Consider the following 24,666-nt stretch of genomic DNA (forward strand, 5'->3'; position numbering starts at 1 on the left):
ACAAACCAGTTCTGAAGGCTATGGTTCCCAGACAACATGGACAGCCATTCAAATATTTCCCATATAATTCTACATTATCCTCTAGTTTAAAACTTGGGGCCTTTTAAGTACCACAAACAACTCAGCTAAGCCACAGCTGAGAATTTCAAAATTATTTTCTGAAGAACATTGTGGTTTCTTGATAAGAATATTCTATAATATCAGATAATTTCCTGTGCAAGGGGTTTGTACATGATTACCCATCTACCCCTGCAAACTGAAACACTGGAAGGGAGACACTGGGAACATTTTAGGTACCAACAATTCATGAATTACAGTAGTGAAGTCCAACAGATGTCCACTGTTACACCAAATGCAGCCGAGAACATGACCCAAAATTATCTTCTGAACACTCAGTGTGCAAAGAATTCTTAAAGCAAACGAAGATGGAAAAGTGCTTAATTAGACCAGAACATAATACAGGATCAAATACAGGTGGTTCTGTTTAGCAGTCTCTGGGCCCGCTAAAAAACCCCATCTTTTTACTTCTTGAACTGCAATGTTTGGTCCTTAAATTTGAGATTTTCTAAATGAGGGGCAATCCTCAGGATGAATCAGGGAAACAGGGAGAGTGTAATGTTACGGGGAACTGCAGGTGCAGCCATCCAAACCATTATGCTAAATACAGACACTGCGGAGAGGCAAAAACCACATGGACACTTTCCTCCTTCTGCCCAGTCCAAATATCCTTGCACAGCAGTACTGCTTACCCAAGGATTCGGTATCCTTGCGTAGCCTGCTGAGAGACTGATACTGCTGGTGATCAAGGAACTCTACTCAGGAGGTAAGTTTAGAAGGGGCCAGAGTTCAAAAAGTTTGAGCAACCCTGCATGAAGTTATAGGAAAAAGGGAAAGTTTCAAAAGCTATTTACAAAGCCTCCTGAAGGCTGATTATTTCCATTCATGAGAATAAAAGATTTTCCCCACTACACATGCAAGACAAACAGAAGCTATTCAAGTGCCATTGTGGTCCAAAGCTGCTAAGACAAAGGGAGTTCTTGCGTAGTTTTTCTCTCACCTCCTTCTCTTTGTTCAGCAGCACAAGTTGGCTGTCCGTCAGAATGGAGTACTTGGTCTCCCATATTATCGTTTCCGAATCAGGGGACTGGCCACAAGACAGCCTGTGGGTTGGTGGTCCTTTCACATCTGGGGGGGGGAAAAAAAGGAGCAATATTAAAACGTTTTAATCACTTTGCTCATTGTGGTAAAAAATACTCAGCTGAGTCTTTTGAGTCTTATGTTAAAAGAGTTTAGTTATCAGATTAACAGCAATCTTAGGCATGCTTAATCAGAAATACCTTCCACTAGGTCCAACGGAGTTTAGGATTGCACCCTCCCCCCAAAAAAATGATGCTATGGAGAAATTTCACTGCCGCATTAAAAAAAAACACACAAAGTTAGCAGTTTGAAAACTATATCCAATGGACAGAATGCTAAACCATTCCACGGAATCCCAAACTTCTTGTTTTGTATGAATCGGAGATCTGTCCTGCTCTGTGGCAAGATTTTGGGCAGGTTCAGGCTGAATGCAAACAGATAGCAAAGCTTCAGCAGACAAATAAATGAAGAATGAGCCCTGTAATCGCAGCAGCTGCTTCCCAACTGCTAGCCCTGCCTGCAGTGGAAAATGCCTTTTCAGTTAAATGGACCCAGCCCAATGCAATAGTCTTTTATTCCAATGGTGGGTGGGTGTGGCAGCACTCTGGTCTCATTGGGGCTTTGGCAATAGAACCCTCTGCATGTCCCTCCTGCCCCCCCCCAGCAGGAGGAATCTGACTCCAGGGTCAGGACATATCATGACTTTATCACAAACTCTGGTGAGTTGAACAAGTACTTTTTTTTTTAAGTTGGCTTGTTTTGAATCTAACCAGGATGTGCACACAAACCAGAGATTGTGGTTTATCACAACAGCAAACCAAGGTTCTGTGAAACAGGAGAACTGCTCCTCCTGGCTACACTCGAGGACAGAGGAAGCAGGGTAGGCAAGCATTACGTTTCTCACTGGTTGATTCCAATTACAGTGGTTCCTCTGGTTACGAACTGAATCCGTTCTGGAGGTTTGTTCACAACCGGAAACTGTTCTTATCCTGAGGAGCGCTTTTGCTAATGGCGTTCCCATACTCTGGTCTCTTGTCTCATCATTTGGGGTAAAGGCATAGGAACCACAGACAGGGTTTAGCGCATGTACCTGCAATATCCCCCCTCCCTTCCCCACAGGTGGGCGGGGTTTGTGGCACAAAGCGGGGCTCACCTGGGCGGGTGCCACCCACCTGCTTGGGCAGCCTTTCACCCGCCCTCAGCTAGGGAGGGCAATGGTCGGCCGGCCGGGGGTGGGCCTAAGGCCAAAAGAAAAGAGGCTGACTCCGTTATCCAAGCCTCTTTTGCTTTGACGCGTGATTTTCGCTCGCTTTCTGGAGCAAAGTTTGCAACCAGGAGCAGCTACTTCTGGGTTAGTGGAGCTTGTAACCCGAAACATGCGTAACCAGAAGCGTTCGTAACCAGAGGTACCACTGTAGTACACATAGTACTAAACCACCCATTTCAGCTTATTGAGAAGCTGAAAACCACAGCAATGGCAATACAGTATCCACAGCTGTATCTAAACAAGCTGCATTCAAGAACAAAAAACAAAAATCATCCCGAAAAGCCTTCTGACAACTTATCAGTAGGTATAAAACCTTTATAGTATAATATAAGGTATATACCTCAAGGAGCATCTCCACCCCCGTCATCCAGCCCAAACAGTGAGGTCCAGCTCCGAGGGCCTTCTGGTGGTTCCCTCACTGCAAGAAGTGAGGTTACAGGGAACCAGGCAGAGGGCCTTTCGGTAGTCGCACCCACCCTGTGAAATGTCTTCCCAGCAGATGTCAAACAGATAAACAGCTATGTGATTTTTAAAAGACATCTGAAGACAGCCCTGCTTATGGAAGTTTTTAGTGCTTGATGTTGTATTGTGTTTTTAATATTTTTTTGTTGGGTGCCACCCAGAGTGGCTGGGGCAACCCAGTCAGATAGGAATAATAATAATGACGATAATTAATTTCCCCATAAACAGGAAACAGCTGCTCTTTCCTTGGAAATATAAAGGTGGATGGTGGCAGTGTGGCTAAGTTTTCGCCTACCTCTGTACCAAAGTTACAATCTTGCTATGGGATCTCTTTATAACATCAACCAAGAATCACTGAAGGCATCAACTCTGTTGAGATGTAATGGGGAACCACATTTTCCCCCCTACAAGAATGAGCCAAAGCAAGCTTCAGATTTGCACGCTTCTCCTCACTCCTGCTCCTTTTTCTGTGAAGGCACTTAAACTCCTTCCCACTGCAATGCTTTTATTTAAAAACTAACCACAGTTCTCACTGATGTCTGAATTCAGGAAACGGTGGTTTGCTTATGGTCTGAGAGCAAGCCATGATCTAAAAAAAGGAGAAGGGAGAATATGAGCTCGAGGGCCCACCACAGTTTGTTCCAGCCATCATCTACAATCACAAAATGGGGGTTATGATGGATCTCGTCTCCAGTTCTCCTTTTTCTGTGAACCGTCCCTTGGATCTTTCCGGGCCCCAAGCTGTTATTTGTCACTGCTCAATGACCCACCCTTGCATCGTGGTGTTCCCCTTCTGTTGTTAGATGTATTGGTTTTTTATGCTTCTGTGCTTTTATGTTTGTACATATTTTATGGGCTAATAGCCGTAAATAAATTTGAATTTGAATTTGAATCACAAAATGGGGGTTATAAAACCTAAAAAGAAAAAAAAGGTAGGCTATTGAGACTGAAGGAACTATAAGACAGACATGGTGGTTGGCTGCCACTGAAAAACAAAACAGAAAAAAATGAATGTATCTTAGTTTTCAAAGCATCTTTACAAACTATTCCGAAAGGTCAGAGCTATGTTTCGTTTCTACAGAAGAGTTTCGCAAAAAGCAGCAGTGTGACATTTAAGCAAACCTTCACCACTAGGTGGTGGTGAATCCACACCCACAGCAACTCCGGTTTCTAGGAAGTACGTACAGGAAAAATACAGAAATAAACATTACCGGGTGACCCTGAAAACACTGTTAAGTAATTCAAAAGCATTGAGAGCCACGCTCCTCTTATTTTGGGCCTTCCACTTCCTGCTATATCGCCAGCTGGTAGTGTTTAAACCCCTTCCCACTGCAATGCCTTTGTTTCCCAGTGCTTTAAGTCCCTGCACAAGCCTTCAAAGTTCTGGTCCTTACTTCTAAAATTGACTATCCTGTTACTCTTAATTGCACAACTTACTTTCACTCCCCCACCCCTTTCTGAGCCTTTATCCCATGTCTCTATTTCCTAAAAAAAACCAAACCCTTTTAAAACATGGCCTTCCCTGACCCACTGCAGACTCAATGCTCGTCCCTCCACTGGCATGACACCAGCAGTGTTGGCACCACCAGGGCTTTCAGGGTGAGGTTCCTCCAATGGGATAAACTGCAGATTATGGAGCATGGTGAAGGGCAGGGCTAAGAGTCCTATATAAATGAACCCAGCAGCTAGACAGGAGGAAAGAGAAAGAAGACGAGCTCCAAGGAAGGAGAACTAACAGGACCCAAGAAGTATGAAGTGGGTGCGGAGGAAGATTGCATTAGTGTATGAGGCCAGCATGCAAGTGGGCCAACCCTACTTTTTGCAGAGGAAATAATTGGTTCTAGCTCCCTTCACTTTAATGGGAGGAAGCTGGGAGCTTAACCCCTTAGCTCCCAACAGTCTGATTGGAAGAGGCAGGAGTGCTGATCTCAGAACCCCATTTGAGACAGGTGGTCACCCCCGTAATATATAGGAAGTGCCCCCAATTTTAGTGCAGAACCTGGGATCAGACCAGGGGGGCAGGCACTCTTTTGTCAGGAGTGTGTGCAGGATCCCGGCCCTGGGACTGTAGGGCTTCGCAGGAATGGGGCTTTCCTAAGAGGCAAGGCGTGGCCACACAGGCAAGGCTGATTGGTAACTCACAGCACCTGGTGGCAAGAGCCGGGAAGGGATATAAGGTCAGCATTTCCTTTTGCCTCCTTGCCACAGCTACACGCTTCCTGCCTTGGGCTTCTTGACTCCTTGCTTCCTGATCCTTGGACCCTTGGCTTCTTGACTCCTTGCTTCCTCATCCTTGGACCCTTGGCTCCTTGACTCCCGGCTCCCTGACCCTTGGCTTCCAGACTCCCGTTCCTGCTCCCACTCCGCCGTCTTGCCCCCAGTCCCAATGTCCTCAGTCGGGACTTTGACTACCCGTAAACCGGACCGTGACACCCTTCTTACTTTATGGGATACCTTTCAGCCTACCCACCTGGACCCAGTGCCCATCTCCCCTGTCTTCAACTTAAGCCTGAGACATCAAGTTCCTAAGTGAGAACCACTGGAGCAGACCAGTAAAAATCGAGAGAAGCAAATTAGAAACTTTAAAGGAAGAACTAAGCTGGCTCCGATTCCAAAGCCATGGAAGGTATAGCGCCCTACTCTCCTGAAGTACTGATTCACCAGCTGCTGTATGTGAAGCAACATATGGTAAATCCTTGCCAATCCATTTATTACAGAATATCTGGTGCTGTTATTTGATCAAGGGCCTTAAAAAGGGGTAGTGCATGGGACCTATGGACCAAGACAGGTTTGTGGTGTCCTTCCCCTAGACCACTCCACACATACCCTTCCCTTTCTCCTTGCCAGCTGCCTTCGACATCTCTGATAGTCTTGAGTCTCTAAAGCACACTATTCCAGAAATTGGTTTGACTGGATTTGGGTGTGTGTGTGTCTGTTTGTCTTATAGAAGTTTTGCCTCACAAGACTAGCCCAATTGCTGTACCTGCCATTTTCTACTTTCTTTTCTGCATATTTTATTGACACAGGAACTGGGTTCTTCCTGGGATGCGTGGGGAGGTTTTGCTTATATTCTCCCAAAGTGACTTTTAAAAATGACAGAAGGGTTCCAAACAGATCTGCTTACAAATATGTTAGCTCTCCCCTGAATCCTTCAACCATGCTCTTAGCAAGAGGTTATATGAATTGCTTTTTGAAGTGGTAAATGGAGATGGGTGAACAAGCTTGCATGGACCCTTTTGATGAGAAACAAAGGCTGTTCCCAAAGCTTTGTGGAATTGTGGTTGCTTCTTTTTGCAACAGTTCTATTTACACAGCAGCACCACTGCACTGTGGTTCCCGTTGTCATGTCTAGTGGGCTGATAGGCATCAGAGGAGAGAATGGTTTGTTCTCGTTTGAGGTTTTTCACAAAACAGTTTCTCATCTTATTGGCATGGCTCAGTGGGAACTTGTCTCAACTCCACCAAAGTTTCATTTTAAAATAGGTTTTCCTTAGAATTTGGTGGGGTTTTTTAAAAAACAAAAGCAGTCTGCCTTAACTTTCTTCTAAAAATCTATTAATGAATGGACAAGGTACAACTCCCAATGCATTTTAAAAAGCGACCATCAACCCCAAAGTTGTAATTTTCTAAAGCTTATTGAAAAAGAAAAGGTCACAGAAATGGCATATGCGGCATCTGAATTTTAAATAATTTTAAATAACAAGTGAGTTATGAGCACTAAACTGTTCTATCACAGTATAAGACACTAAAAAGGTTTGAGATACTTATAGTTTTAGAGCACTAGAAAAAGTAAGTGTAACTGAGAAACTTGCACATTACTGCTGTTTATTTTTTAAAGAAACTTAACGTTCCCAATAAGAAGTTCAGTATTAGATGCCACAAGCAAATGCCAGTGAAAATTTCAAACAGGTTAAAATGTGTTTATTGCCTTACTTTACCTTACTCAGACCTTGTAAAGCCTTCCTTCTCTGGGGAAATAGCCTGAACAGTGACAACTTGAGTTGATTTATCAAATAAAACATCCACCTTAATTAAATGCACACATTGGACTAATTATTTACACGATGCAGTGAGAAAGACAGAGAATACCTAAAAACATGACACATTAAATTCTGGTATAGTGCTAGAAGCATCTAATATATAAGTTCATTTATGGATCAATTTAAAAGAATATTTGCAATACAGTGGTACCTCGAGTTACAGACGCTTCAGGTTACAGACTCCGCTAACCCAGAAATAGTACCTCGGGTTAAGAACTTTGCTTCAGGATGAGAACAGAAATTGTACTCCGGTGGCGCAGAGGCCCCATTAGCTAAAGTGGTGCATCAGGTTAAGAACAGTTTCAGGTTAAGAACGGATCTCCGGAACAAATTAAGTTCTTAACCCGAGGTACCACTGTACTGTACATTTGAAATATCTTTGATAATCAACTTTCTTAAAATCCGAAAAAATATAGAGAATTAGTGCATCCAATTAAATCTCAAATTGCTGCAGTGATTTGTTCTTTGTATTTTAATCCCAATAGTAATTGAATTTTTTTGAGTTGTGGAAAGAACATAATTTATGTGCATGTAAAGATCTACTACGTCAAACTCAAACCAGGACATAAGATGTAAAATGAATAATGAATAATCAGTTGCTGCCATGATTCTTGTTTCTATAAATTCAATTTATTTATTTTTTTAGAAAAACACTTAACAAGATATCTAAACACATTTGAGGAAGCCAGAGTTTTGATAAGGTACATTCAGATTCTAGTTCTTCTAAGATCAATATACATTTTCATTGTGAAGTGGACCATTACGAACTACATAAATTAGCTGAGGGCAAGATCTTGGAAGACATATTAAATTTTCTATCTGGAATGACAAAGGGAGATGCAGTAATAGTTTTTCACTATAGTAATTTGAGAGAATTGCTTTATGTTACTGGCCAGCCAATATAGGAAATCAAAAATGACAAGAGATAATGGGGTACATACAATCCTCTCTGCTGAAAGCACCAGAGAGAATGGAATCTTTTTCATTAATATAGTGTTGCCTTGCCATCTAATAACCCCGAAGTTATCTTCTACATGATTATGATAGTAAAAATAACATACACAAAATATTGAAGGGATTAGTGACTGGCAACCAAGTGAGGATGCATTTGAACCAAAATCCACCTTTCGAAGTCCAACTGTTCACTTGTTTTGACTCAATATACAGTGGTACCTCAGTTTATGAACTTAATCCATTCCGGAAGTCCGTTCTTAAACTGAAACCATTCTTAAACTGAGGCGTGCTTTCCCTAATGAGGCCTCCCACCGCCAGTGCCTCTCTACCGTTTGGCTTCCGTTCTTAGACCAAGGTAAAGTTCGCAAACCGGGACACTACTTCTGGTTTTGAGGAGTTCGTAAACCGAATAGTTTGTAAACAGGGCTGTTCTTAAGCCGAGGTACCACTGTACCATCAAGTCAAAACTGTCAGGCTATGTTACGGTGAAAGGAAGTAAAAACAAGGACATAACAACTTTACTCAGAAATAGATTTCATTTTTAAGTACAGTAATACCTCAGGATAAATCCGCTTCAGGATAAGTATTTTCGGGTTGCGCTCTGCGGCGACCTGGAAGTAACGGAGCGCGTTACTTCCGGCTTTCACCGCATGCGCAGACGGTCAAAGTGACGTCACGCGCATGCGCAGAAGTGGTGAAACGCGACCTGCACACACGCATCTTACGTTCTGTTCAGGATGCGAACGGGGCTCCGGAACGGATCCCGTTCGCATCCTGAGGTACCACTCTACTGACAAAATAAGCCACATAAGTCTACAACAAATACAACCTGCGGATATGATCCACAAAAGGAACAGGTTCCATTCAAAGGAGAACCAGCCTTAAATAAAAATATGGCAGAACAGCTTTTAAACTGATCCCTGGGAAAAACCCAACAGGGGCTGGGGTGAGGGTGAAAATGGACCAAATGAAGACAAGGGGAAAACCAGACAACGGAAGTCAAGAGGGTCTTGACAGCTATTCATGGAAGTCAAAGAAACATACATGCCAATGACACCTAGGGAGAGAATGGTTGCAGGTGCCATTTCTAGAAACCTCTGGAGCAAAATGGGCAAGGTGGAGTGCTTGGTTTTAAAAGCAAAAAAGAAGTAGCAGATATTGCAGGCATACCTGGAACTTGGTAGAACGGCAAACAGCCAGCAGCAAACAGTCATCTCTGGATGCAAACTATGGGCGATAATTTCCAGCTCCAAAAGTAATTTTGCACTATGTTGCCAGTCCTTCTCCACCCCCACCAAAATGCTAAGCGTGATCTTGAGATGGAAACTGAACGGGAAGCATCAAAGGGAGCAAATGTTGTTTGTAGAAATGGGTGACTTCAATTACCATCACATAGAGCTAGGTAGATGTGTGCACCACTATCAACTAAGAGATGAACTTTCCACATAGTCTAAATCAGGCATAGGCAAACTCAGCTCTCCAGATGTTTTGGGACTACAACTCCCATCATCCCTAGCTAACAGGACCAGTGGTCAGGGATGGTGGGAGTTGTAGTCCCAAAACATCTGGAGGGCCGAGTTTGCCTATGCCTGGTCTAAATGACTACACCCTAGAATAACTGGCCCATGTTGTATTTGAAGGTGGAAAAAAAAGCTGAAGGTAAAAAGAGGACTTCTTACCACTTAAGAAACTGCTGTCAGAACCAAATGTTAAACATCCCTGCCAACAACAACAACAATATTTATTACGGCGGTAGGCCCATACCGGTAAAAACAACACATAAGTAACAGCTTGTGCACGTGGGAAAAAAACAGCCGCTAAAACACCACTATAACAATAAAATACTATAAGATAGAATGGCATACTACGCCTTAGTTAGCTTGCAGTGCTCCTTGGCGTCGCTTTTGGGTAAGGACAGCGACCAGGAACCTAGCCACTTTCAGGGTCGTATGAGTATCCTTATCCTGCAAGATTTGGGCAAGGTGGAATTTTGGTGGGGTACCCTCTAGTTTCTGTATGATTGATCCCAACAAATTTGCCCGTGGCACATTGAACAGGGGGCAAGTGAACATAATGTGCTGGAGCGACTCCGGCGTCTCCTTATCACATTCGCACATGGCGGGGGCTTGGCCCTTTGAGAATCTATGTCTCAGGACGTTGGAGGGAAAAACGTTGAACCTCGCTTTGGTAAAGGCCAGTCTATGGGCAACAGACGAAAGGGAGGAAAGGTATGATGGAACGCAGTAAGTCAAAGTGATACCAATGTTCTGGGGCGAACAAACACCTCCCCCCAGCATATAATTTCGCTGTAGATCGATGTCATCCAGTCTTTGGCGGATCAGTCTTTGAGCAGTAATTTGGTCTAGTTTTAGGGAATCTGAAGGAGAGATTCCATAACTCAGGAGTTTGGCATGAATTCTACTAGTCCAAGGGCTAGAGAATTCATCACGCCATAAGCATTGGACAAGGTAGTGGTTTGGTAATCTATGCCACAATGATAACCAATAATTGAAGACTTGCTTCCACAGGCAAGTTTCTAAGGATGCGATCTTCAGTTCTAGTCGCATGGCTGCGTTGCTTACGCACAGGGGGAGCATTAGGAGCCGACGTAGGAATTGATTTTGCAGTGTCTCAAGAGGAGCAAGATCTGTCATCACGGCCCAGAGCGGGGCAGCATAAGCAAGCACGGCAACCACTTTTGCCTTGAACACCTTTAGGGCCGAGGGAACATGCAAAGCTCCATCCGAAAAAAAGAATCGGAGGAGCGCATATGACAGAGTTTTGGCCTTGTTAAGTAGGTGTTGAGTTTGAGCTTTCCACCCCAAATTGTATTGAAAAATAACTCCTAGGTATTGAAATTTTAGGACTTGCTCTATTTTTGCTCCACCAAGCTTCCATTCGTATAATCTCCGGCTTCTGGAGAAAATCAGAATCTTGGATTTAACATGGTTGATGGTTAATTGGTTGAGTTGACAATACATGGCAAAGATCTTCAAAGCTCTGGTTAGTCCAACACGTGTATAAGATAGAATTACCGCGTCGTCCGCATATAAAAGGAGTGGGCAGCGGTAGTCCGCTAGTCTAGGCGCGTGTGTACTTGGAGATGAGTTAACTAGGGGTGCTCGCATGTCGCTGATGAATAGGTTGAATAGGCAGGGAGCCAATATACATCCTTGGCGCACTCTCTTGTTTATTGGTATCGAATTTGTGAGGTCGCCCGCAGGAGTAAGTCTCACTCTAGCAAGGGTACCTTCGTGAAGCTGACTTATAAGCCATAAGAGTCTTCTATCAATGCCCTGTTTCGCAAGTTTCTCCCATAGAATATTTCTAGGAACGCTGTCAAAGGCTGCCTTTAGGTCTAAGAAGGCAGCACAGAGGTAGCCCCGGGGAGGAGAGGAGTACTTCCGTGCCAGATGATAAAGAACTATCGCATGATCGGTTGTAGAGCGTTTAATTCTGAACCCTGCTTGTTCGTGGCCAATCTGATTAGTCTCATCTACCCATCGCAATAGTTTAGTCAGCAAAAAGCTGGCATAAACTTTCCCTATGATCGAAAGGAGGCTGATGTTACGGTAGTTTTTCGGCTCCATTGGAGAACCTTTTTTATGAATTGGTACTATAATGGCCTCCTTCCATATTTTGGGGATGAGACCAGAAGCGTTGATTGCATCGAAGGTTTTGGCCAAGATGCCAGCCCACCATTTTGGGTGTAGTTTAATGGCTTCAGCAGGGATCAGATCGGGCCCTGGGGCTTTGCCCGGTTTCAGCTGAGCTATTAGCTTGGCTATTTCGTCAGGATCGGTGGGAGGCCAAATAGGTAGGTGGGTAAACAGATGCGTCAGGTGGTCGGAGGGAGCATCTGCCTGTGAGAAGCATTTCTTCAGGAACAATTCCCATGTCGGTGCAGGGATGACTGCCCTTGGGTATTTCCTCACCCTTCTGTTGATCAAAGACCAGAATTCCCTGGATGTGTGTGGTTTTGAAGCAGTAATCAAAGCCTGCCAGCGATTATGTTGCCACTCACGTTTGGCAATTTTCTGCGTGCGTTTGTAAACTAGCTTGGCTTGTGCATAACTAGCTGGCAGAGTAGATGCATCGGAGGTCTTATATACATTATATATAGCACGAAGGCGCTGTCTTGCTTGTTTGCACTAAGAATTATACCAGGGGGCACCCTAAGTATATTCATTTCAATTTAATATTTTGGGTGGTAACCTGAAGAAGGACGTAAGATCAGTCGTATGATGGTGGAAGCGTTTCAACACTATGCTATGCTCGTCTGAGGCAGAGCCTATGTTGGGATGAGGCCCGAGGATTTCTTTTTGAAAGAATTCCTAATACCTTTGAGCCTGGGTCTCCGACCATTTGATTCCTCTTACTTGGAGAGATTCGTTGGTTACCATCTGGGTCGCATGTCTATGAGCCTCCGACTACCAGTTCAGGGAAAGATGATCAAGGGGAAGATGATCACTAGATTGTACATTCTCGATCTTAAAGGTGGAAATACACTTAAGTAGATCCCTGCCTAGAACCTCATCTGCCTGGCATAAATGCCAAAATGCTCCCCCCCCACACACATCTGTGACCTGCCCACTGGGCAGCATACTGGGGGCGAGAGGGTTCACTCAGCCTGAGTTCCAATACAAATTCATTGTGCTATTTTTAATATCATTGATCAAGAGGTTACCAAAAAGCACGCATAGCTAAACTACCTTCATTCCGCTTCCTGAACAAGGCTGCTACAGGATGTGAACAAAGAGAAAAACAAAAAATGAAAAAGTAATTAGCCTCATCTCATCTTCTTCGACCATCTGCAAGCCAGCTGAGAGGCAATTGCTTAGCTGCTCTGCTTTATAAAATATGTTTTAAATTGGCACTCCGGTTTTTTGTTGTTTTTTTTAAAATTACAAGTGTTTGAGAAATGATCCCCTTTATGCCCAAAAACTATAGAAGAAATTATTTGGCAAACTATTTAGCTTAGGGATGTGTCAAAGATGCAAAAGCCAAGGGAAGATGAGGGCGTTAGGAATTAAAAATAAGATAAGTGATGTGATGGAGAGATTAGTGAATTGGCCGTATATTTTGGCTGCTACCAACAGCGGTCTACATTTGGGAGCCCAAGTGGAGACACAAATTATCTCCTTCAAATAATATGCAGTTACCCAAACTTTTCAGAATGCTTCTTCCTAGAACACTTAGTGGACACCTCCCACTTAGGCCAATTCATCATTTCTGAGAGAGGGAATTATGTCACCAAGTATTGTGCTGATTCCCTGAAATTTATGAATTGGCCTTGAGAAACCGCTTCCATGCCATGTCACCCCCATTTTGATTTGTTACAGGACATGGTAACTGACTGCAACCTTGCCTACTCAAGCCCATTTCTCAAGAACACATAATAACTAAGAGAGACAAAAAGTCACAACAGGGAGGTTAACCCAGCTCAAAAATGGCCACATGGATTGGCTCTTACTTAGCCATTATTCAGCACAGGCTGCAAAGATTTTGCTCTTCTCTCATCTGTTAAATGGCCTCGTCTGTCAACTTGTGAAATGCCAGGGATTCTCAAAGCAAGGATGAGTATTAAACTCACGAAAGGCTTAAAAGATTATCTGGCCCAGTTACCCAGAAGCCAAGCTCATTGAGCATCACTTCTGGCTGCGGTGAGTCAAGGAAAGCAGCTTTCATCTAGGGCTTAAAGGACAGGTGTAATATGCCTCCTTTGGGGGAAAGGTTAGAATTGCTGTTTTCTCTGCTCACTCTTCCTTTTTAATTGTACAGTCTCTCTCCTTACCTCTGCCAATATCCCTTGTCCAGCCACCCAGTCTCATTGCAGAAGTGTTGTTTTGTACATTAGAATTCACTTCCCTCCCGTTATTACACTGTATCATACTTGTTGATTGTATTGTATCATATAATTGTTTTAATAGTATATTATCTTGTGAGATCTTCTGATGAGGCATCTTTTATGCAATCAAGTTGTATTTAAAACAACACAACTTTTACATGAATTGTCAAGGACAGCTTGACATTTTGTTCTTCTGCCTCTAATGAAAAAAATAGCCCCCCCTCCATTATCAATACAGTGGTACCTTGGTTCTCAAACACCTTGGTTCTCAAATGCCAAAAACCCGAAGTAAGTGCTCTGGTTTTTGAACGTTTTTCGGAAGACGAACATCCGTCAGCAATTGTTTCCAGGGCACCTGCACCAATCAGAAGCTGTGCCTTGGTTTTCAAACACTTTGGAAGTCAAACGGACTTCCAGAACAGATTAAGCTTGGCGCTTTTGTTTTTGCTATTTATTTTGAATTTTTGTTTTTGAGGCGATTTTGCTTCTTTTGTTTTTGTGACTGTGGTGGAACCCAGTTCAGCTACTGATTGATTGATTGATTGATTGATTGATTGATTGTGTGACTGCGGAAATGGATAAAAGCTCCCTCCCACCCAAACAATGACTATCATCAGTGCAGCGAAGAAAAATTAACTTTAATTTTTATTATCTACAATACTGCCTTATTTATTTTATAGTACATATCACTTTCATTTTATGGATCAATTGTCTCGTTAAGATAGTAAAATTCATGTTAAACTGCTGTTTTAGGTATGTCTTTTTTCAAAAGTCTGGAACAAATTAAATTGTTTTGCATTACTTTCTATGGGAAAGTGCACCTTGGTTTTGGAACACTTTGGTTTTGGAACAGACTTCCGGAACGGATTAAGTTTGAGAACCAAGGTACCACTGTATATAAACACAGACATTTCAGAGGCACCTCTTGAATTTTGTTTCCACAGCAACCATAATAATGTAAATATGCATCTCATAATGCAAGAAGATTTATGTGATATTTACCGATGCAGGCATGAAAAATATTTAGTCTGTCTTCAAAAGCCATTTTAGTTAGTGCAAGTGAATTCAGAACTTTTCATATTTGCTATGATTCTAGTCTTCTTAACTGGGATCACTGAAGAAGTTTCTGAAAACTCTGTTCATTGAAGTGCAATAAAACATCTGCTCTTCTGGTGATTAATTTATGGGCAATGTTTCATAATACACAGTTTTCTCCAGTAATCCACCAAGTGATGAGAGACTGAAGGGGACAAGGCTGTACAAACAGAAAGCTACAAAGAAAATTCCACAGTGAAGTGGAATTATCAAAGTTAGAATAAGGAAAGATATATTCTTAGCAGAAAGAAGGAAAGAGGAGCTCACTGCCCCTTCATGATTCAGCACTCTGGCCTTGCCTCCTTCCAACTGAACTCTGGGAATGGGGAATCCTTTTTTGCATTAAGTATGATGGAGATACAGCTGAATGATCTACCTTCAGAGGTGGCCTGGTGTGTCTACAAGAGTTTCTGCTCTTAAATCCTTCTAATCACCGTGCAACCGACTATTTGCAACTCCTGTAGAAACGTAGAGAGAATACACTTCTGAGGGATGGGTGTTCAAGCACTTACTCTAAAAGCAAGCCTTTCTGGATGGAAGAATGATGCATGTCTTTTTACTTTAATTCAGAAAATAAAAGTGTCTCACTGTTCTAGGGGTTAGGAAAAGGGCATTTTCCTCTGAAACTAGCACTCATGGGACTTCTGCAAGGATGACTTTAGTGCACCGGTTCCATTTGTCACTTCTAAGACGATTCACACACTTCAAAACTGATATATACCCAGAAGCTTTGTAAATTACTTTCACCTGCTAGGGTGTGTATGTACTCGCTTTCTGTATCTGAGAAGGCAAGAGGGTCACTCTAAGCACCTTTTAGCAATGGGCTTCTGTAGCCACATGTAATCTACTCCTCCCAAACTTTCCGCCTTTCAAAGTACAAGAGGTTATTCCTAACTGCTAAATGCCACGAGGTTGAAAGAAGAATGAAACACCTCCTTAGATTGCACAGTTATAATCACGGAACTAAAATTTAAAAGGCAGCAGGGGTGAGACAATTCAACTCATGTTTTAATGGCATGGACATTGTTCCTTAAATTTATAAGGCAGTTCTCCTGCAGGTTACAGGCAGGGCCAGGGAGCCAGAAACCTTCCCACAGAGGCAGACCTTATCTGTGAACCTTACAAACTAAGACAGAAAAAGCTGTGTGCAGAGTTGTGTTTTTTTGACTTGTCCTCAGACAATCTACAGCCAGCCAGACAAATTTACTTACTTATACAAAGATATACCCCACTATTTCCATCCAAAAAGGTGATGCTTGAAGCAGCTTGCAAAATATAAAAAGGAGGCATAAAACAATAACGTTCTATGATTCAAACACAATCCCTTAAAAAAATTTTTTAAAGGAGAATCAAAATATACACACAAACAGAAAATAAACTTATAGACATACATTTTTTGATCATGTGCTTTTACATTCATATTTAATTGCAAAAAAGAAAAACAGTAGCTACTTCATTAAATGTGCATGCTGAGGAGGTGCCATTTCCAAACTAAATGCAGAATCAAAGAGCAAGAGGAAAAACTAACTGTACAATAAATTAAATAAGGCAACCTCACAATCCAAAAAGCCATGGTTTTCCCAGTAGTGATGTATGGAAGTGAGAGCTAGACCATAAAGAAGGCTGATCTCCGAAGAATTTATGCTTTTGAATTCTGGTGCTGGAGGAGACTCTTGAGAGTCCCATGGACTGAAAGATCAAACCTATCCATTCTGAAGGAAATCAGCCCTGAGTGCTCACTGGAAGGACAGACCCTGAAGCTGAGGCTCCAATACTTTGGTCACCTCGTGAGAAGAGAAGACTCCCTGGAAAAGACCCTGATGTTGGGAAAGATTGAGGGCACAAGAAGAAGGGGACGACAGAGGACGAGATGGTTGGACAGTGTTCTCGAAGCTACAAACATGAGTCTGACCAAACTGCGGGAGGCAATGGAAGACAGGAGTGCCTGGTGTGCTCTGGTCCATGGGGTCACGAAGAGTCGGACACGACTAAATGACTAAACAACAACAACAACACACAATCCAAAGTTTGCTTAAATTCAGTAGTAGAATCCTGGTTATGGGATAGTCTTTCCAGGCAGCCTTGCCTGGTGCCATCTTTGTGGTCTTTTTGGTACTAGACCTCTTTGTTCATGACAGTCTTTTAAATCTTAAGCAAACTGGTCCTCTGGTTTTAAACCTTTTTAATGTGGGAAATGTGACATGTTTTGCTTTTATGTAGTCTCCTCTCACTTTTTTTAAAGAATGGATTTATGTTTTACTTTGTCTTTCAGTTGCTTTTATTCATTGTAAGCCGCCCCCCAAAAGTTATCTTATAGGGACAGCATGCGAATGTAACTGAATGAATGAATGAATGAGTATTCATTTGCCAGTGGGCACAAATAGAGAGAAGATAATACAAGAACCTACCCGGGAGAAACCCTGTCACATGTTGCAACAAACTGCACCTCAGAAAGCAATGTTACATGCAAGAGAGGCACAAAAGCTGATACGATATGATGGAGGGATTAGCACAGGATGAGACCATCCTTCAAGTAACTAGGTCCCAAGCTATTTAGGACTTTAAAGGTAATCACCAAAACTTCCATTTTTGCCAGGCTTCCCTGGTCAGGAAGAACATGGACAAAATTCAGTTTCCTTATGAATTCTTTGTTGCCGTACCAAAATGCTTCTCCCATTTGATGACAAAGTTCAACACAAGGGAGAGGACAAGGAGGGTAAGTGAGTGAATGAGTTGAGTCTGCAAAACGTCAATAGAAGGAAACTTCAACTGAATGTACAGCCAGAGTAGCCTCAACATGAAGCAATCACACATGAAACTATGAAGAACAGCAGATCTAAGAGAGGCAGCTTTCATCTCTCAGTTGACTATCACTTCTTGTTTGGCATTAAATACAAAAAAAGGTCTAAGCCAATACCTACAAACATCTGGTCCAAAATACAGTCAAGTATGCATTGATTTTAAACCTAAATAGACTTTATTGTCTTGTAGATATTTACGTACAGCTTTTCAGGCAGACCTCACATAGCAGTTTACATTGAAATTCTAAAATAATTAAAGCCATACAATTAACCAGCCATGACAAGCTGCAAGGGGGGTGGCAGACCTTTTGAAAAACTAGAGCTCTCCTCGCGGTCCTCAGAGAGACCAGCAGTGGCAGCTGGGGAAGGGAGAGGGCACCTTAGTCAGAAGTCTGGAGCTAGAATCATAGAATCATAGAATCATAGAGTTGGAAGAGACCACAAGGGCCATCGAGTCCAACCTCCTGCCAAGCAGGAAACACCATCAGAGCACTCCTGACATATGGTTGTCTAGCCTCTGCTTAAAGACCTCCAAAGAGATGGTCACATCTCTCTGTCTTCTCTCTTTTTCCTCCCTCGCTTAAGAACACAAATGTAGATCTTCACAGAGTCATAAAATCAGCCCAACTTTGAAATACCACAGCATTCAAAAGCTTTTCTGATATAGATAGAATGCAGTCTATTCCCCCTCACCAGAGGAAAAAAAAAGAATCACAAATATAATTCCAGCAAGGGGATAACAAGTGTGGGAGGATTTTTTGACATTTCTCAATATACCCCTGATTATTTTTAGTATCAGTAATTGCTAGTTATTTCACCGCTGTTCTTTTCAGCAAAAGCATTAAGTGTGTTAATACTAGCTGCCCACCCCTGCACACCCTGCCATGTAATCATTGAGTGCTAAAATGGATCTGGGCAAGTAGGTGGAGCTCCTCAGAGCAAAACATCCTAAACCACCCAGAGCCTAGAAGGGCTTAATTGAAAAGTAATTTCAAAAAGTGTTCCACCCTTAATAATTCTTAACATAGTGCCTAGGCAACCGCACTTCTCTTCTAAGCTATAGTAAAGTGTTAAAATTAGTTTTAATTTCATTTGTAATGGATTTCCATATGTAAATGCAAGTAAGTAAATCCACGATCAACAAACTAGATTCCAGTATGCTTGAGTGCAGGAATACATTGATCAGCAAATGTGTTTAGTTGAGCAGGAGAGATAGCCAGCCCAATTTCTAAGAATAATGTAATTAGACATAGAGTTCTCTCTCTCTCTCTCTCTCTCTCTCTCTCTCTCTCTCTCTCTCTCTCTGTGTGTGTGTGTGTGTGTGTCTGTCATCTCCTTACCTGTCCAACCTACTATGGGTACCTCTACTTTAGCTCTGACCTGGCCATCTCCAATTGGGTTCAGGTATGCCTATACAAAATCTAATGGCTCTGGTTAGGTATACATGTTTTCACCCATGGTGCAAAACATGACAGAGAGCCTATTCAATTAGATTCAAATAAGCACCATAGTATGAATCTGCATCATTATGCATGTATAATCCTGTTTCCCAAAGAAAGGGTCTTCTTTGCTGAATCAGGCAATCTGTGTTCATATTCACAACTATTTTACGGAGAGCTCAGTCAGAGCTGTTGTCATTTATCCAAGACCAGGCAAGGAGTCCGTGGTAGAAATGGCAACACATCTAAATGTCCAACCACCAGACAGCAACTGTTCATCCACTAGACAGCCTAATTTCTCTCCTCTTGACATTTGAGTTCATGGTGGTCAGTTCTACGGCTCATCCCAAGTGTTAAAAGGAAACTGAAACTTCCTTAATAAAGCCATTTTAGTTAAAAAGAAAGCTTTGAATATACATGGAAGGTCTTGGTTCTTATGCATACAGTATTCTAGTAAGGGTTGCAAAAGGGTTTCTCTGAGCAAAGGGTTCCAGTTACAACCAGATATAGTAACTACAATTTACACAGCAACATTTGACAACTTTCTGAGTTACAGAACAAAATATTGAGTGTGGAGTACAAACAAAGCAGCTTAAAAGCATCAAAACTACAAGGTAAAATTGGTATTATAGCCTCTTTTGACTACGAACATACAAAAATCTAAAATAACGCAAGTGTACAATGATGTCACAAAGTGAGTCTGAAGATTTCCCACTGAAATATACCCAGGTGGTGACAGGCTGAGAGTACAGTTGCCAGATTGCCTTAAAAATAGTATGTTGGCTTTATAGAAATCTGTAAATAGAACTCCAGGAAAGTAAGACGGCCTGCCACAGCAACCCTCTGTCCAGCTAAGGTCAAGCGAGACAGCATACACTGATTAAATGGCCTAGCTGACTTTGTATGATTTTAAAGTGTTCATAATTTTGTTTTTGCTTTGTCCTGAGGAAGCAGCAGGAGGAAAACATTCTCCAGGAAATGCCATCATCACATTACTGATAGAGAAATTGCCTTGTTGTAGCCAAGAGGAATCGGTGTATGATATAACCTTATTTGTTTCCAGTTTCCCATGATCCTGGCAGGATTAAAATATTAATTCTGTTGAAAGAGTTGAAAACATTACCTGGAATTTAAAAGAGAATGAAATAACATTCATTAAAAAAAAAGTAGCATGCATTTTGGAACTTTTTCTGGTTTCAATGGCATTCTTAAAAAAACCAAAATAGAGATCCGAGTGGAAAGTTCCAATGAGGCAGACAGAGGAACAGACCCAAAGCTGTCCCTGCTTGTCTCGTTCCTCATCCTGTTTCTATTGAGGCGACCACTACAGCTTCTTATAGGGGCTTGTGGTTTCAGAACGTGTTTACTGAAACAAGCTCTTTCAAAAGTACTTCAAAATGTTCTCTCCCTTTATGAGCTGAGGATCAGTTAGTTCCTGAGTTGCCTTACAGCTTTACACATTCTGTCACCATTTCTGTCTAGATCTTGTTGAGGAGGCAACCTGATACCTGTATCTGGGCTGTATTGCTTCGGACTGCAGGTAGGACTAACATGATGGAACACTCCTACAGGATGTGGGAAGCAACGTTCCAGGAATGTCACTCATTTCTATAGGATCTCAATGAGAATGCAGCCCCTTTGAAGTACATCCCCTCTGTAACCAGTGCAAACAAAACAGGAAATCTTCCATTAATTACAGTTTCCTGATTCATCCAAAACAGGAAACTATGGCTACTGGCTCCGGAACCAGCCAGGATATTAATCCATGGTTTCATATAATTGCCACTGGCGTGCTAGCTGTCTGGCCTTGGTTGCCTGGTGCACTAAAGTTCAGAATAGGCTCCACGATGCCAGAGATGACACTCAGGGGCAATGATGTCCAGAGCTGTTCACACAGCATGGCAATGCCTTCAACAGAGTCACCTACTGAAAACTCCTCCAGGGCATTCAGAATTCAATGGATTCCATTAGTCTCTGGGGGCACATCATCTTAATCTGCCCACCACCCCTGCAGAAGAGGATCAGAGCTGTAAGGCAAAACTTCACAAGGAAGTGATCCGACCATGACAAGAGGGTGACACCCACTCGCTGATCTCCAGGCCACCCCCTCCTCCAATGGAAGCAAAATAAGGATTGCAGTGGATTGAACTAGATGACCCTTGGGGTCCCTTCCGACTCTACCATTCTATGATTCTAACAGAAGGGTTAACAAAATAGAATCATAGCATGGTAGAGGTGGAAGGGACCCAAGGGTCATCTAGTCCAACCCCCAACAATGCAGGAATCTTTTGTCCAGCACGGGGCTTGAACACATGACCTTGAAATGAAGAGTCTCATGCTCTACCAACCAAGCTATAATATAAAATGTACCTGTGTAAATGAACCTGCTTGCTGAATGCTATCCCATTTCTTTTACAGCTTTTAGATTAGATAGGACCTTGACAAAGCAATGATGGGATAACACTATTATATATATATCTAAACATGTGATGATATAGAATGTATTTCTCAGAAATTAGGAACATAAAATAAAGTAAAATAGGCTGAATCCCAGCATTCCAAAACAGGTTGAATCCCAATATTCCCTTTTTGAATCTGGAAGCCGTATTTCCTAAGACCACATGAAACCAATTTATGGTAGTTTTAGCAGCTGTGCATCATTGTTCAATCACACCCCTTCTGAAGAGTGGGTGGGTGGCTGCCACCTTACACAAGGCAAAACTACACAATGTTTTGCACCACTTCCATATCAGAGGAGCACATACACACAAGACATGCTGCCTCCACCCACTATTACACATTCTCTGTGCAAACCATCAAAGCAGCTTTGGTGGATCCACCAAAGGATCCATGTAGCCCAGCAATGCACTGCCAACAGCAGTCGATAAAATGCCTCCAGGACAGTGGTCCCCAACTGGTGCCCCTCCACACAAACAACACCCACCCAATGGGGTTAAAAGCCCCATTCCGATTTAAACAGTAATTTTTAATGGGATGGCCCATGCCCTTGCTCCACCCCCCAAAGGGATGGCTCCCTTTAGTGTCTTCCCTTCCCTTTTTTTGCGGGAAATTCCCTTATTTCAGCGTCATTTCCCGCTGCTTCCCGCTGCTATCCTGGATTGTTAGATATCCCGTAGACTGTCTCCAGGACAGGTGAGGCTGCTGTTCCCTTATTTTCAAATCCGAAAGTTGGCAGCTATGCACCCAGGGCAGGCAGGCTTTATAGCGCTGCCCTAGCAACTGGTGCCTGCCTAGCTGGGGCATTAGGTATTTTCAATGCTGCCTGCCCAACTTGCACAGCTGCAGGCAGGTCCTAGTGTAGAGATCCAGTAGAGGACACAAACCACTGTAGAGATATCAAAAAAATTCAAAAGTAGAGGGTCCATGGCTTGGGTCTGCTAATTGGGAACCACTGTTCCAGGAGATCTACAAATGCAATAGCCCTCCTTTCTCCTTCATATCCTTGTTGCTCAGCACTTAGGTTTCAGCGTCCCACCTATCACATTTTTGTTTTTAAACCTTTTAGAGCTCGACATCTGAATTCTGCAGTTTGTCAAATACTGATTGTCAACTCAGGATCCGCTGGAAACTCCTCACATTACACTGAAATACTGTGTAGACAGCTGTCATGAACTGGCTTGCTGCAGAGGACTGGTGGGAGGCAACAGCTGAGGGAACCCCATCTTCTCCCTAGTGGAAGATGGCTCAGAGCCAGGGGACTGGTGGTGGGACAATCAAGAGTGTGGTCAGAGGGGGCAGACTGGGAGGAGGAAGTGTCAGAAGGTGAACAGGCAGCAGGGTTTAATGGGCAGGAAGAGGATGCAACAGAGTACAGGAGAGGAGGGGGACCAGGAGACAGATGAAGAAGGCTACTGAGGAATCCAAGGAGTCTCCCCCTCCAGCTGCAACCAACTCCCCTCTCCCCCTGGAAGAGGGCAGAGCAACAAGAGACAAGATGACGGAGCCTTAGACTGCTAGGCAAGGAACCAGGGGAGAAGCCTTAGAGAGCGGTGGGGAGGTGGGGACTAGAGTCCTCTCAACTGCCTCATTCCGGCAAGACCTACGACCTATTGAGAAGAGTTGGTGGAATCACTAGGCCTGCTCTGTTTTGGTTTCTTTGAATAAAGAGTTTAGTTTACTGATGCTGGTGGGTTTTTATTTATTTATTTCTGATTTACCCCCTGACTCTGGCTCCTAACAACAGCCTACTTGGGCAGCTGTGTACAATGGACAAGGTTCTCCAGTGCAAATGATGTGGAGCTCCCCTATAAATGCCTCTTTGGGGGCCAGAAGTCTGCACTTCACCGCCTTTGGTTTCTGAATAGAACTGAATTTTACAGATGTTCACATACTGTCATGTGGGGCCTGTCAGATGGTCACTGGGATTAGCTTCTTCAAGGCCTCATGACAGCCAAGAAGAGGCTTGGTCTGCAAACTCCTTCCCTCTATATATCAATGGAGATCAGATAGCAGTATTTATCTCTGAGTGAACAACTTATTGCAAATAGTGAACCAATTCTTACAAACCTAGGTTGCCTTATACAAAAGCTTCTGCCTGACAGCAAATGGCACTGTACACATATATTTATCTCCTATCATACAGGTATGTTTGATTTCTACTGTGCCCTTCAACAGGTTCCCGGGACAGATTACAAAAAAGTTTAAACAAATTAAAACAAAACCAACATCAGTTAATGATACCTTGGCAATCCATCATACTCCTTTTGCCAGCCTTCTCCCCTCCCCCATGCTTTTGCTATTAAATCTTGCTTGTTTTATTCTAAAAGTTTTAATTTAAAAAAAAACCCCTCTGCACTCAGAATTCAGAAAATTATTTTGCAAGTTCTAGCAATATTTATAATTATAATAATAATTTATTATTTCTACCACGCCCATCTGGCTGGGTTTCCCCAGCCACTCTGGGCAGCTTCCAACAAAAGATTAAAAATACATTAAAACATCAGTCAGGGCTGCCTCCAGATGTCTTCTAAATGTCATATAGTTGTTTATTTCTTTGACATCTGATGGGAGGGCGTTATAATGTTTTGCAGAGAACAAATAGCCAAAAAGAAGCACTTTCAAGTGCAGCTTAAGTGTCTAGTTTTGATGGTTACTGTTTTATTTCTAGTAATTGTAGGGTTACCCAATACAAGAGCACACTAGACTGTGATTAAGAGGTTTTAAATGCCCATGTCAGCATAGCTGCTCATAATAATCAGAGGACTTTTGATTGCAGAGGACCAGTCCAGCAATGGACTCAATGGTTTCCAGATGTTTCCAACAATTTAATGAGATAATCAAAAGTATTCAGGGATTTTTAAATGGAAGACCTTACAGCCATTTTTCACAGTTGAATCAGTAACAGTTCAAATTAGATTGATTCTCTTTTTTAAGGAACCTTTTTAAAATTACCAGTGGAGAAGATTTATCTGAAATCCAGAGTTGGGGATTAGAATGTTTGCTGACCGCAATCCCAACTGGCCAAACCTTTACAACTTTCCTCTGCTTGGCATCTTAGCATGCATCAGTTTAGCTGACTGATTACAAAGCCATAAATCTCACATGATGAACTGGTTCAGTTTCAGTGCCTAGTGTGCAATTTAAAGACAACATTATTTTCCTC

The 24,666-nt window shown here is 42.6% G+C and overlaps 1 protein-coding gene and 1 long non-coding RNA gene across 10 annotated transcripts in view; both read right to left on the reverse strand.

The window, feature by feature from the left end:
- Positions 1-24,666, reverse strand: part of RASAL2 (RAS protein activator like 2) — a 227,051-nt gene that overhangs the window by 138,451 nt on the left and 63,934 nt on the right. For all 9 annotated transcript variants that reach the window (XR_014169349.1, XR_014169350.1, XM_081915024.1 and 6 more), the window contains exon 2: positions 1,058-1,185. Coding sequence is in view for 7 of the 9 variants with exons in the window: in XM_081915024.1 (XP_081771150.1) it covers positions 1,058-1,185 (128 nt within the window). In the remaining 2 variants the exon portion in view is untranslated. The remainder of the gene's footprint in view (positions 1-1,057; positions 1,186-24,666) is intronic.
- On the reverse strand, positions 19,419-21,460 carry LOC309372029. Its single transcript, XR_014169376.1, has 2 exons — positions 21,414-21,460; positions 19,419-20,166 (listed from the first exon to the last, which is right to left on the reverse strand). It is a non-coding gene; the product is annotated as an uncharacterized lncRNA (long non-coding RNA).

This window comes from Podarcis melisellensis (assembly GCF_964234715.1).
Source record: "Podarcis melisellensis genome assembly, chromosome: 6".
NCBI lineage: Eukaryota > Metazoa > Chordata > Lepidosauria > Squamata > Lacertidae > Podarcis > Podarcis melisellensis.